At 48.9% G+C, this 14,101-nt stretch overlaps 1 protein-coding gene across 1 annotated transcript; it reads left to right on the top strand.

Annotated features, from left to right (window-relative positions):
- Positions 1–495: 495 nt before the first annotated feature.
- Positions 496–8,246, top strand: Tbr1 (T-box brain transcription factor 1). The gene is made up of 6 exons (XM_050123876.1): positions 496–1,187; positions 1,764–1,918; positions 2,411–2,532; positions 3,097–3,255; positions 4,331–4,392; positions 7,388–8,246. The coding sequence occupies exons 1-6, from the start codon at positions 496–498 to the stop codon at positions 8,244–8,246; spliced, it is 2,049 nt and encodes a 682-aa protein (XP_049979833.1).
- Positions 8,247–14,101: the final 5,855 nt, after the last annotated feature.

Raw genomic sequence — 14,101 nt, 5'->3', positions numbered from 1 at the left:
AAAGAGAGAAAGGGGGGGGGGTTAGGAAATGTTTAGTAAATTGCACATCTTTGAATCTTCCTAAAGCAGTGGTCACAAAGCTTAAAGGTGACATAACAGAGCTCACGTAAACCAACACACGTTCCCCACCCCACCCCCAAGCCAACAATAAAATCATCCCCTTCAATTTGCCATGATCGTCGCGACCAGGAGCCAGGTGATTATCCTAATTAATGTCTATCTAATTAAATTACTGTCAGCAGCTAACCAATGGCAGGAGCCGTTTCATCGGCTGCATAAGCAGCGAGATCAAAAGTGAGCCTTTTCTGATTGCTGCATAGTGTCAATTGGCCAATCTCTTCTCCCAGGGAAAAAAAAAAAGTAAATCAAACCTTTGAGAAGCATTTGCTGGTTGAAGTGCTTTCTGTCTAGTGAGGGGTCTGTGGATTCCTAGTTTATGATAAACAGGACTTTAAAACCCAGGGACGGGAGGGCGAGCGTTCAGGTTCTAGAGCTATGCAGCTGGAGCACTGCCTCTCTCCGTCTATCATGCTCTCCAAGAAATTTCTCAATGTGAGCAGCAGCTACCCACATTCGGGCGGATCTGAGCTTGTCTTGCACGATCATCCCATTATCTCGACCACTGACAACCTGGAGAGAAGTTCACCTTTGAAAAAAATTACCAGGGGGATGACGAATCAGTCAGATCCAGACAATTTTCCTGACTCCAAGGACTCACCAGGGGACGTCCAGAGAAGTAAACTCTCTCCTGTCTTGGACGGGGTCTCTGAGCTTCGTCACAGTTTCGATGGCTCTGCTGCAGATCGTTACCTCCTCTCTCAGTCCAGCCAGCCACAGTCTGCGGCCACTGCTCCCAGTGCCATGTTCCCGTACCCCGGCCAGCACGGACCGGCGCATCCCGCCTTCTCCATCGGCAGCCCTAGCCGCTACATGGCCCACCACCCGGTTATCACCAACGGAGCTTACAACAGCCTGCTGTCCAACTCCTCGCCGCAGGGCTACCCTACGGCCGGCTACCCCTACCCACAGCAGTACGGCCACTCCTACCAAGGAGCTCCGTTCTACCAGTTCTCTTCCACCCAGCCCGGGTTGGTGCCGGGCAAGGCGCAGGTATACCTGTGCAACAGGCCACTTTGGCTGAAATTTCATCGGCATCAAACGGAGATGATCATCACTAAACAGGGAAGGTAATGCTACTTTTTTTTTTTTTTTTTTGGCTGCCCGTTGTTCCAGGCGTGACCCTGGGCGAGAGCACCCAAGTTGTGACCGCCGGGCAGCGACGATGTGGGGTCGGGGAGCGGAGTGGAAAGGCGATCGGGTGCGCCCTGGTTTTGGGAAAGGGGAAAGTGGAAGGGATAAAAACCGCCGTGGTGATGTTGGTGGCGGGGAGTCTGCTGTACTAGTGCGGTCAGAGAGTCAGTCAGTGGACGGAGCAAGACGAAGAGCCGCGGCTGCAGCCAGGCGTTAGAGCTTCAAGCTTCAAGGCTTGCCTGTACCGACAGGTGGAGAAGCAGGTCAACCCCGCTCTTCACCCTAGCACTGATACCTGCCGGCCTCTCCACTGCAGAGCACTCTGCTCTGTCCCCGGCTTCGGCCCAAGTCTTCCCCTCTCCCATTACCCCTTTTCTAGAGCAGCAAATATTCGTTCAAACACACTGCGAGGACAAGTTTTGCTTGGCTATCTGGCGCCCCGCTTCTTGCATTTAATCTCTAACATTTATTTTCTTTTTTCCTTGTTTTCTCGCCCTTTTTCATTTAAACAGGCGCATGTTTCCCTTTTTGAGTTTTAACATTTCTGGTCTCGATCCCACCGCTCATTACAATATTTTTGTGGATGTGATTTTGGCGGATCCCAATCACTGGAGGTTTCAAGGAGGCAAATGGGTTCCTTGTGGCAAAGCGGACACCAATGTGCAAGGCAAGTCCTTCCAATTAACACGTTTTCTTGACACTTATTTAGGTGAGAATGATTAATTAAAGCCTTTGTGGACTGGCTCGAGCGACTTTTAAAACGGTCAGCCAATGACTTCCTAAAGAAGAGAGGGACTGGGACAGACTGAGCGCGAGAAAGGGGAGGATTATGCAAAAGCTATTTTAATCATTCCCACTTAATGGGAAGAAATCGCGGCTTAAAAAAAAAAAAGCCCAGTTAATGGTCCTCACTGTGAAGGTGTGTGTGTGTGTGTGTGTGTGTGTGTGTGTGTGTGGTATGTGGTATAGAGTTGGGACTGGACAGTAAACCTATTTTAACAACATCCAGTTAATAGAAGAAAGTATGCCCCCCCTCCCGAAACAGCTAATGGGCTTTACTGTGTAGTAAGGTGTGTGTGTGTGTGTGTGTTTCATGTGCTAAGGACTTGGGACTGGGCAGTGCCCAGAACATATGTAAACAAATTATTTCTTTATCAAGGAAACCGTGTCTATATGCATCCGGATTCCCCCAACACTGGGGCTCACTGGATGCGGCAAGAAATCTCTTTTGGAAAACTAAAGCTGACCAACAACAAGGGAGCATCAAACAACAACGGGCAGGTCAGTCTCTCTCTCTCTCTCTCTCTCTCTCTCACACACACACACACACACACACACACACACACACACACACACACACACCCTTCTTTAGTTTCTAGCATCACGGAAAACTGGTTAGGATTTGCTTCCATCTGTGACGATTTCGAGAATAATATCTTCCTCCCCAGATTATATTTAATTCATTAAGTTGCTGTTTTTACCTTCCACCCGACCTCATTCTGGAATTCACCTTTCCAAACACAAATACTGATAGAATTGTATTGGAAAATAAACGCACGAGATTTGAGATCTGTAGGTTGTGAAAAATCTTTGTTCCTCTTCTAAGGAGGACTAGGGCAAAGGGACTGATGATTGGCATACGGGCTTCGTTTTCCCAGTGCCCAGAGAGGATCCTGGACCCCAGAAATCCGGGTCAGTGTGTCCCGGCCATCCCGTCACCGGGAGAGTCCCACAGCCAGTCTGGTGCAACGGCCTCCAGTTGGCTCAGCCCGGCCCAGAGCGAGCCTCGGAGCTGGTGCGAACAGGCACGCATTAAAAGGCGCTCTCTTTTCTCTTCGCGGACAGATGGTGGTTTTACAGTCCCTGCACAAGTACCAACCCCGTCTGCACGTGGTAGAAGTGAACGAGGATGGCACAGAGGACACCAGCCAGCCTGGCCGCGTCCAGACGTTCACTTTCCCGGAGACTCAGTTCATCGCTGTCACCGCCTACCAGAACACCGATGTAAGGAGGCTCAGGGCTGGGCGCGGGCACGTGGCACCCCCTTATCCCCTGGTCTTCCTTCACCCTCGCAGACTAGCTTTGGCCACAAATGGCCCTACCGCAGGGCTTAGGACAGTGCTAGGCGCCTGTCAGGCCCTTCCCCAAATACCTACCCGGTGGGGGAAGCTCTGCCTGTGTACTTCCAGCCCCGCTATGCCCCCACCCCCAGCTGTGCGGTAGCCACGACTTCTAGGACCGATCCTAGCCGAGCTTGAGTTTGGTTCTTAAACTAGAACACTTCAAAACGTGCATTTTCTTCCTTTGAGAAATCTCGCTTTCAGGAAACAGGCAGAACTACCCCGTGCATTTTATTAGCAAGTTAGAAAATCTAAAATAAAACGTTTCTAAAATCTCATAGCCGGTGTCTAAAATGAACAGATATTACTGTTTTGAGAGTTCAGAGCAGGAAAGAGAGTACATACACATTCGTAGATACGCGATGTGAAAACTCCAATAAAATCAAGTTACTGGGACTAATGTAGTTTGCTAGCACTAGAACTTTCGCAGCTTTTGCATGTTTGCAAAAACTGAGCTGACTCTCTAGAACTATAGAAGTTTTTTGTCTGGTCATATAAGTCAAAATATCAGAAATGGGAATAATTATTTAAAGTCAACCCAATTTTAGGATGCAGTTTACAGTCTTATTTTTTTCTTTGTATCGAGAACCAGAATTGGCCCATGTAAAAAATATCTGTGGTTAAACGCTTGAAAACTGTACAGAGTTAAAGATATTAAGGATTTTTGTCTTGGTGCATTGCACGCAGTCAGTATTTTTTAATGACTATTTGAGTCAACTTCTAGCACACAGGGAGCTAACTGAAATGCTATTGGGTCTTATTAATTTAAACCCGGCTCCACAACTTTCCCAATACTTATTGCTGTTCCTCTCCTGCTGTGCTCTTAAAGTTTTGCTAGAGAACCTTTGCTGTTTAATGACTCAGTAGGCCCAAGTCCCTGTCAATGGCAGATGTGTCAAACACACAACCTTCCCATGCAGAAGGTGAGACCACAATCACCCTTTCTTCTCTTTCTCCAGATTACACAACTAAAAATAGATCACAACCCCTTTGCAAAAGGATTTCGAGATAATTATGACACGTAAGTAATTTTACATGTTCCTTTGCAGATAACTGTTGAACTGGCCACTAGCTTTAGGGTCAATTGTTGTGTTTAAGGATTCTGAAAGTCAAATGTGTGAGAAAATTGGTTGGGATTTTCCCTCCCTTATCATGTTGGTTCCCTCTCTGGTAACCTTGTGGCCTGGTATTTGTGTGATTTCGGTTAGAAGGTTTTTTTTTTTTCTACGTATTCTTAGCTTTCTTTCAAATTCCAAAGATGTTGGCCACCCCTGGGGTTGGCTGACTGGCTGAGGAAGCTGCCCTGGTTCTTCCCAGCGTTTGTTGTGCATGTGGCTGCAGGTGCTCAGTTCAGATGGGCTGTGTCTGAAACGGGGCTATTCTGCCTGAAAGTGCGTGTGGCCCTGGCAGCTGTTATGGTCTCCTTGGCATATGTGACTTTTAGTTACCCACTTCCAAGTTTTGCATGGTAGCATTTCCTGTGCAGTTTACTATGGACCGAGTGAAGACGTGCTCTCCCCAGGCGAATTTGTGAGCAGAGCCTAACTCAGTCTCTGCAGGCTTCGGGCAGCACTGAGGTGTGCTTGCATCTTATTCGTAAGCTTCAGAAGAAACATGGCTCCTCTTACTTTTTGCATATATGGTTTAATTAAATGTGTGGGTTCCTTTTCTTTGTCTCCCCCCATCTCTAGGCCTTTCTCAGAGCAAGACTGTCGTTTGGGGCAGCAGTAGATGCAAACTGAGTTTTTTTCTATATTTGCTCTGGGATTCTCACGCAAGGACTATAGTCCCTAAGAGTTTTCAGAAAGTGTTATATAGCAAATTGTAAAGTGCGATTGTGTGATTTGCCTACCTCTTTTTTCTGTCTATTAAAGATAAAGAGAAATATGCACTTCAATTTCCTGGCCTTGGGATAGAGCTAAAGTGTTGACTAGGTCTTTGACTAGGAACAGATTAAATGTGTGGAGGAAGAGACAAGGAGCTCCTGTGCCCCAATCTCCAGACACCATCTCCCCTCTCAATATTTTTTATAGTAAGTGGGAGAGTAACTGGTATCTACTGGCTCCAACTTTCTTACGTGTGCCCCCAAAAGCAGTTTAAAGCAGCCCCCTTCAAAATTACGAATGTGATTCTCTAGAATAAAACTTTGCTGCTTCAGGTCTCAAAATATGAAAAAAGATGGACCCAAAACAGTGGAAAGAATGTGGCCCAAGAGACTAGGGATGTTGGAAGAGAGCTGTACAGATTTTGAGCTTTTAATTCTGCTAACATCTGTTCATAAGCATTTATTTTGCACAAATCAATTCAGTAATCCCAAGTGTTTTGAGAGCTGGATGGGCATCTAAACTGTATCTTTTTTCAGACTGCTTTTTTTTTTCTTTTAAAGAATATTGTGGTGGCAAACAGAAGATATTTGTACATTGCTAATTATGTCCCCTTTCTGCTTCCCTCCACTTAAAAAAATGAAGCAGAAATTAAATTTCAGGAGGGAATATTTCATTTATTTATTTATTTGTAAGCAGAATGCCCCTGGGCAGCCATTGTAAGTCTCATCTGCCCCTGTCCTCTGGCTGCCTTCTGTTGGATAAGCCCCTCCCTTTCTTAGACCAGTGGAAGTTTGTTGTAAAGATTTTGTCTATACAAAAGTAATCCCTGGTTTGGAGGGGGGGGGGGATGAGAGGGCGTGGGGGTGGGGTGGGGCATGAGAGTTCAAGGGATCCTAGAAGATTGCTTGGCTACACCCTGGGAAGTGGTCTCTCTTTAGGATTAAGATCTGACAATTCCAAGGCACTACTTTAAAACCTGTGTGCTGAGTAAAGATGCAAACACTTAGGTATGTTTGCATGTCTATGAGGAAACACATCATTGACCAACTTCAATTCTAATGGGATCACCCAGGCCCAGGGCCTAAAGTGAATATTTTATCTAAGGTTATCCAACCCCCCCACCCCCCCACCCCCGCCAAACACAACCTCTCTTGATTATTGGGCAAATTCTGTAACTTTCCTTTGCCTCAGTTTCCCTATCAGTACCTAAGAGAATTGTTGTGAGCTAAGGAAATCTACCTGAGCTTATGTACACAGCTCCCATGTGCCCAGCCCCGCACCTCCAAGCTCTGTAAAGAAGGGTTATTAGTGGTGGGCTGCTTGGAGGAAGGGGCTAACTATAAGTTCCCCCCCAAAAGGGCCTTTTTTCCTCCTCTTTTTCTTTTAGTAATGGATCAAAAGCTGGGTAGAGAAGACTAAAGTACACTTTTTCTTCTAAAGAATTTTACTGATTATTAAGTGTTGCTTCCAAGTAGTAGCTTCTACTTTTTTTTTTTTTTTTTTTTTTTTTTTTTTTTTTTTTTTTTTTTGCAGCGGTAGAGATGGGAATTAAAGGGCGTTCATAGGCGGCAGACAAAAGTACTTAGAGGATTCCAGCAGCAATCCTCTGGGCCTCTGGCTGGTTAAAGTCAGCCTTTGACGCTATTACCTGGACAAGTCTGTCCTCACTCTCCCTTCGCGGTTTCCTCCCTGGGGATTTCTCAAACTACCTAGAAAAAGAAAAGGAATCCTCTCAACTACTCAATAAACATAGGAGGTCTTAAAAGGGTGGAGAGAGTGGGCCACTTGTTTAGAAATTTCACTCGGAGATTCCCCAGAGAGGAAAGGCCCAACGGGCAAAGAGCACCTTGGTGCTTGGATAACTCTGCCACAATTTGAGTACGGTTCTGGATCAGTGGATGGAGGTCCCCCATCTTGTTCCCCGTGCACTTAGCGGTAACGGGAAGATGGAAGACCTCTACTCTTCGCTTTGTGTCAGGCTCGGGGGTCCTGCAGCTAAACTGGTATCCCTCCAGTTTGGGCTAGGGAGGGTGCGGGTCTATGATCTTCTGCCGTCTGCACCCTGTATGGCAAACGCAACTTCCAGATGGACGGTGTGCGGGTGGGCAACACTAGAGGTGGCTTTCCCTCCAGGACCCTCCAGGGACCTCCGCGCCATCCCTCGGTTCTCTCTTTCTCCCTTCCCCTCAGGATCTACACGGGCTGCGACATGGACCGCCTGACCCCCTCGCCCAACGACTCTCCGCGCTCGCAGATCGTGCCCGGCGCCCGCTACGCCATGGCCGGCTCTTTCCTGCAGGACCAGTTCGTGAGCAACTACGCCAAGGCCCGCTTCCACCCGGGCGCCGGCGCGGGCCCCGGGCCGGGGACGGACCGCAGCGTGCCGCACACCAACGGGCTGCTGTCGCCGCAGCAGGCCGAGGACCCGGGCGCGCCGTCGCCGCAGCGCTGGTTCGTGACGCCGGCCAACAACCGGCTGGACTTCGCGGCCTCGGCCTACGACACGGCCACGGACTTCGCGGGCAACGCGGCCACGCTGCTGTCGTACGCTGCCGCCGGGGTGAAGGCGCTGCCGCTGCAGGCCGCGGGCTGCACGGGCCGCCCGCTCGGCTACTACGCCGACCCCTCGGGCTGGGGCGCTCGCAGCCCCCCGCAGTACTGCGGCGCCAAGTCGGGCTCCGTGCTGCCCTGCTGGCCCAACAGCGCCGCGGCGGCCGCGCGCATGGCCGGCGCCAACCCCTACCTGGGCGAGGAGGCCGAGGGCCTGGCGGCCGAGCGCTCGCCCCTGGCGCCCGCCGCCGCCGACGACGCCAAGCCCAAGGACCTGTCCGACTCCAGCTGGATCGAGACGCCCTCGTCCATCAAGTCCATCGACTCGAGCGACTCGGGCATTTACGAGCAGGCCAAGCGGAGGCGGATCTCGCCCGCCGACACGCCGGTGTCCGAGAGCTCGTCCCCGCTCAAGAGCGAGGTGCTGGCCCAGCGGGACTGCGAGAAGAACTGCGCCAAGGACATAGGCGGCTACTACGGCTTCTACTCGCACAGCTAGGCCGCCCGGCCCGCGCTCGCCCGCGCCCTCCCCGGCCCCTCTGCTCTGCCCCACGTCCTCCTTCCCCAGGCCCGCTCTTGCGCACTCGCTCTTTCACTTGACCCTCGATGACCGTCTGCGGGGGATAAGTGCAGGTCTCCCATTATCATTTTTTTTTTTTTTAAAAAAAAACCTCTTTCCTTTCTTTCTGCACAGCCGTCTCCGCAGTTAGCGCACCGACCTTGAACCTGGCTGTGAACCTTGTGGTTTTCCAACTTTTCTTCTGTGAAGTTATTATTATGATCTTTCCCGTCCTTTTGTTTCTCCTTTTTTTTTTCTCACCTTCTCCTTCTTTCTCTTGGAATGAAAACTCTTCAACTTTAGGAGACCTGGGCAGTCCTGTCAGACAGCAGCGATCCCGACCCGCCTTGTCTTGGCCTCCCTATTAACCATAGGATGTTGACTCTAGAACCTGCACCCACCCAGCGCGTCCTTTCTTATACCCGAGTGGATGGATGGATGGATGGATGGTAGGGATGTTCATAATTTTAGTGGAACAAAGCCTGTGAAATGATTGTATATAGTGTTACTTTATTGTAACGAATGGCTAGTTTTTATTCTCATCGTCAAGGCACAAAACCAGTTCATGCTTAACTTTTTATCCCCCTCTTTCTTTTCTTTTTCTCCTCTCTTTCTTCCTTGCTCTCCCCACCCCCTTTGTTTTCTTGTGAGATATTAAAGATACTCTAAGAGGCTCTGGAAACATGAAACACGCCGTAAATGACCGCTCTCTCTCTCACTTCTCAGTTCCTTGCACGGTGTAACCACTGTGTGCCCTAGGGCACACACAGTAGCTAAGGGGACGCCACAGGAACACCTGTAAAAGCTAGTTAGTCTGTTCCTAGGCAAGCCCGTTAAGTGGCCTGAAGCCCGCAAAGCAGAGTCAACTGGAGTTGTCTGTCCCCCCCCCCCCACTTCCTCTAAATGGAGTAGCTCCACATCAGCAATATTATTTTGCCTTATTTGTTTTTCCCCAAAGTGCCAAATCCATTACTGGTCTGTGCAGGTGCCAAATATGCTGACAAACTGTTTCTGACTCTCTTCTCGGTCCCCACGCCACCTTTCTATGCTGTAAATCTTTGTAATGAATAATCTACTGATATAGATGACTGGATTGTTGGTAACTCTAGTGTAGTCTAGTGAAGATGAATTGTGTGAGTTGTATATTTTACTGCATTTTTAGTTTTGAAAACGATTCCCCACCACCACTGAGACAGCTGAAATCTGACTTCCTTGGGAGAAAGAACACTAGCATTATTGCAAGTAAGACTGATTCCCCCCCAAGTCTTGTTATATTCGGTAAGGAGCATTCAATCCCCCTGGAGATAGACTAGTAGCATTTCTAATGTTGTGTAGCAAACTTATACTTTTTTTTTGTACTTTAAAATCAATGTGAAATATGCATCATACACAATATTCAATCTAGATTCCAGTCCACGGGGGATTTTTTTCCTAATAGGAATTCAGGGTCTAAACGTGTGTATACTTTGGCTCTTCTGTAAATCAAATGTTGTGATTTTTTATATTTGTTTTGTTTTTGTCTGTGAATTGAATAATTTATACAAGTACACACTCCACTGAGAATCGTTTTGTTTTCTGCTCGTTTGTATCGTCTGTGTATAACAAGTAAAATAAACCTGGTAAAAACGCTAACCGTGGTGTTTGAGAGCAGTCTGCAAATGATTCCTCTAGGTTATGGCTTTGAAGGGTTCAGCAAGGCTAGCCCCTTCCCTCTGCTCTGGGAGTCTTATAGTAACCACTTCCTACGGTCCCCTTAGTTTTATTTTGTGGCACCACTAAGGACTATTTTCTTCTTATTTACAGTTATTTCATTCTCTATGAGTGTAGTTCTCTTTACTGCTGTGTTTTTGTTTTTGTTTTTTTCTAGGGAAATCCATGCACCTTCTCTCTCCCAGCTCTGATTCTCTCTGAAGTTGAAGCGACAGGAAAAGGAGTGTCTTTAGTGAGCTAAGGATCTCTTTAGATTTCACACAGCAACCTGTCAGGCGTTAGGTGAGAGAGCAGGGTGCAACTGAAAGCGAGTCAAGCCAAACTGTTGACTGCAGGTGCTGAGAAAGGTGGTTTTACAAAGAGGCCTTGGAGGTGATGGGTTATAGAGACAAACACCCGAAGGGCCGACGTCTCTAGAGAGGGTGGTTTCAGGTATTGTTGTTCCCAGTGGGGTGGAGAAAGACCCGCAGGACCAACACGTGGAAGGGTGGTTTTTAAGGACTGAGTTAAAACTTGCTTTGGAGAGGGGCTGGCGAGTGAGGGGTGATGCCTGGGGGCGGCTACTCTTTCTTCTGTAATGGAATCCTTGCCGCGGTTTTACCCAGGCCAGGTCCTCTCCCCGAGAACAAATGGCGGTGAGGAATTTCATGCTCAATTCTGTCTTTACCTCAGAGAGGCGACTTCTGGACTTTAGTCTCCAAAGAGAAGGTGAAGTCGGGAAGGGGCAGGGACTGGTTCAACCTTCTCCTTTAGTGGGAGTTGGCCTGGGGTGACAGAACTAAATTTACCAGCAACCTGAGTTTGCCCTGTGTCCCCTTTGTGGTGTGATAGCTGTAAAGAGGCTTCAGAATTCCAATTAAAATGAAAGGTCGAGGGAGAGAGAGATTGCAGTGATTTGCCTTCCCTGGATAATCCCGCCGCTAGACGGCGTTCCGTGGATTCTTGTGTGCCACAGAGAGGAGAGAGGGAGAGAGAGAAAAAAAAAGATGACTGATTTTCTTTGTTTTTCCTTTCCCCTCTCCTCACCTACGAAGTAAAGACGACGACAAAAAGTACAAAACACGGTGTGTGTGTGTGTGTGTGTGTGTGTGTGTGTGTATGTGTGTGTGTGTGTTGGGCAAGCCATGGAGCAGTGCGTGCCCGGGACCATGCACCCACCCAGCCAGGGCCCAGCAGCAGCAGCAGCACGTGCAGCCCCGGGGCCGCGTGGAGGCCGCGCGCGCGCTCGCGGGGGGCCAGGGCTCCGGGGGCGCGTGGCCGCGAGCTGTCCGAGCGGCGCTCGCCCCCGAGGCCCGCTCGCGGGAGCGCGCCGCCCGCCTCCCATGCCCCGGTCCCGGGGAGCCCGGGAGCGGTGTCAAGTGCGTCAGCGAAGCCCCTAGACTCCGAGGCGAGTTCTTTTCACAGGAACGGGGCGCCTCGTGCCGAAAGCCGCGCGCTCGCTGCTCTTAGCAAAGCTTAAAAAACACCGGGGAGGTCGTTTGCCTCGCAGCTCCGCCATCTGCTGTGTGGACTGAGTCAGCGTGAGGTAAATTCGCAGCCACGCGCTCCTGCTCGGAGGCCGTGTGCGTTCTGCTCCCCTGACAGCACGAGCGCGCGCGGCTCCCCCTCGCGGGGAGGAGGCTGCGTGTCCGCGGGGCGGAGGACTTGGCCCTCCGGGGCCCCGGGGCCGTCCAGGTTCACGCCCCGGGCCGCCCTCGGCGGGCACCCAGAGCGACGGCCAAGCCTCCCCGCGAACTCAGTCCCCCAGGTTTTCGAAGGCGCGCTGCCACAGACAGGGAGGAAGGAAGGGGTGAGGGGAGCGCGCCACCCTTGGCGTCCTCCGCCCACTTCCCGCCCTTGGCCACCCGCTCGCCATCTTGCTGGTCGGTCCCCCCGTCCGTCCGTCCGTCCGTCCGCCCGCCCGTCCGTCCGTCCGCCCGTCCGTCCGCCCGTCCGCCCGTCCGTCCGTCCGTCCGCCCGTCCGTCCGTCCGTCCGTCCGTCCGTCCGTCGAGCGCTGCGCAGCTGCTGCTGGGCCCTGGAGGCCTAAGCCCGCCTGGTGCAGGCTGATGCCGCCCCTTGGCTGCCAGTGTGGCAGGACCCGGGCTCTACCCTAATGGCTCGCGCCAAGCGAGAAGCCCAGGCCTCAGGCCAGAGTGAGGCCTGGTAGGAGCCCTCAGCGTGGGCCTCGACGTGCAGGAGGGCGGCAGGGTGTCAGGCCTGGGGTCCCGCAGCAGGGCCAGGCCTTCGGGGTCTCAGCCTGCTGCAAAGCCAGGCCTCTGCACTTAGTAGCCTTCAGGACCCCCCACAGGGGTTATTTAGTTAGTTTTTAAGTTATCAGCAGAGAACTTACTGACCCTTTTATGTCACAAATCATATTGTTCCTGAGTTTTAAAACTGAAATAACGGGAGCTGTTAGTAATTAGGAACTTAGAGCCTATGGAGAACTTAAGATCCTGATATCCGGAAGTTATATTGTCTTGCAAATCCAACTGTTAATAGTTCTTTTGGGACTCACCCTTTTGGGGGTGATATTTATCCTTTCAGCAGTGAAGTTTCGAAGGAGTTTCGGTTTAGAATAAAGGTTAGGAACGGAGCTTTATTAAATGGAGTCCGTATACATTCTTTAAAAAGTTTAAGGCAAGTGATAGACAATGTATGTTCATAAGCAATTTTATGAAAATATTCAGCTTGGTTTCAAGGGCAGCACGTTGTTTGCATGTGTCTGGTTAGTCAGTCACAGGCGTTTTGGACAAGGCATAGAAAAAAAAGTGGAACCTATGATCCTATGTTTTAAAAGGAGCGTGGTGTCTAGGTTTCCTCGAAAGAAACAGCAGCAATAGATAAGCTTAGGTATGAAGCTCCTTCAACCCAGTTTTTAAAATATCTAATTAAGTATGGCAGCAACTGTGTATTTAAGCAGTTCAAATCTTTGTGAATTACTAAAGTCATTGAAGTTAGATTTTCTTTTCCCAGATCAAGAGGATGTGAGTGTCTCTGAGAGGACAGACAAAACAGGCAACGGTTTGGCCATTGCATTACACTTAGTTTAGATCAACGGTTTTGAAAGTTGCATGTCTTTTTGTTTTCCCTCTTTGGCTTGTGTATTAGGTTATCACACTTAGAAACGTATTCCCTTGAAAGAAACCCCACTGCTTTCACAGTTAAGTAAACTTGATGGTGTACAAGTCACTGGTCCCATCTGAGCTGATTATGTCGGCCTTGCGTGTATTTTACACCCACAGTATGGTTTGCAGTGGTGTTCAAGGCATGGCGTGAAACGTTTGATTTGAATAGTTCCATTAATCCAATGGGGGGGCATAGCTTAATAGACCTACTGATAGCTCCCCTTCTTACTATGCTAACTCTGAAATAAATATATAATCTAGTATTAGGAACATGGCATTTAAAAGACCCTTGCTGGTAATATTTAATTTAATAAATATACTAACTGTGACATTATTAGTACAATGAAGCTGTACCACAAGCTGATTCTTCCCGGTTGTTGGACCTACTGCTTGTCACTAGAATCCTTATAAACACAGCCTGCAATTTCTCCTTCGATTTTGTTTTAAAATGGTTTTGAATTTCAAGTCTTTAAAAGTGTGTGCACGAAAGAACTCTCATTGTGTATACAGAGAAGCATCTGTCCTTTGTATCATGGTCCACTTTTCTGTGAGGAGGCTGATGGAAATTAGGATGGAAAGGCATCTCTAAAGAGGTGCTTCTGATTGTTGTAGCCAGTATCGTTAACGTCACTAGGAAAACAAAACACAGGACTAAGTTTCAAGGTAACAGTTGGATCTCTACTTTGATGGTTAGATACTAAATTTCAAGAAATGGTAAATTTATTAAAGTTTCTGGTTGGAAAATAAAACAAATCTGCTTATATCAGACTTATTATTCATATTAGGTTAATTTAGGTTTATGTTTAGTAGACTTATTTTGCTAGAGAAAGTGTACTATATGGGTGGAAGAGCTGTTTCAGTCCAATCTTATCATTCAGGTGTCTAAAAGGGAAAAAAGCCAATCGTGTTGTTCTAAAACTACAGGACCTTCCTAACACACGTCTGAACTTTCAGGATGCATTTGTCATTTATTTTGCCAT

The sequence above is a fragment of the Alexandromys fortis genome, unplaced genomic scaffold (assembly GCF_014885135.2).
Source record: "Alexandromys fortis isolate MF-2015 unplaced genomic scaffold, M_Fortis_MF-2015_v1.1 scaffold_8_9099976_23576923, whole genome shotgun sequence".
NCBI lineage: Eukaryota > Metazoa > Chordata > Mammalia > Rodentia > Cricetidae > Alexandromys > Alexandromys fortis.
The sequence above is the reverse complement of the archived record's forward strand: the minus strand, read 5'-3'. Positions and strand labels throughout refer to the sequence as shown.

Coding starts and splice junctions, on each gene's coding strand:
- Tbr1 (XM_050123876.1), top strand. CDS start 496: ATGCAGCTGGAGCACTGCCTCTCTCCGTCTATCATGCTCTCCAAGAAA. Junction 3,256..4,330: donor CCGCCTACCAGAACACCGAT/GTAAGGAGGCTC, acceptor CTCTTTCTCCAG/ATTACACAACTAAAAATAGA. Junction 4,393..7,387: donor TTTCGAGATAATTATGACAC/GTAAGTAATTTT, acceptor CCTTCCCCTCAG/GATCTACACGGGCTGCGACA.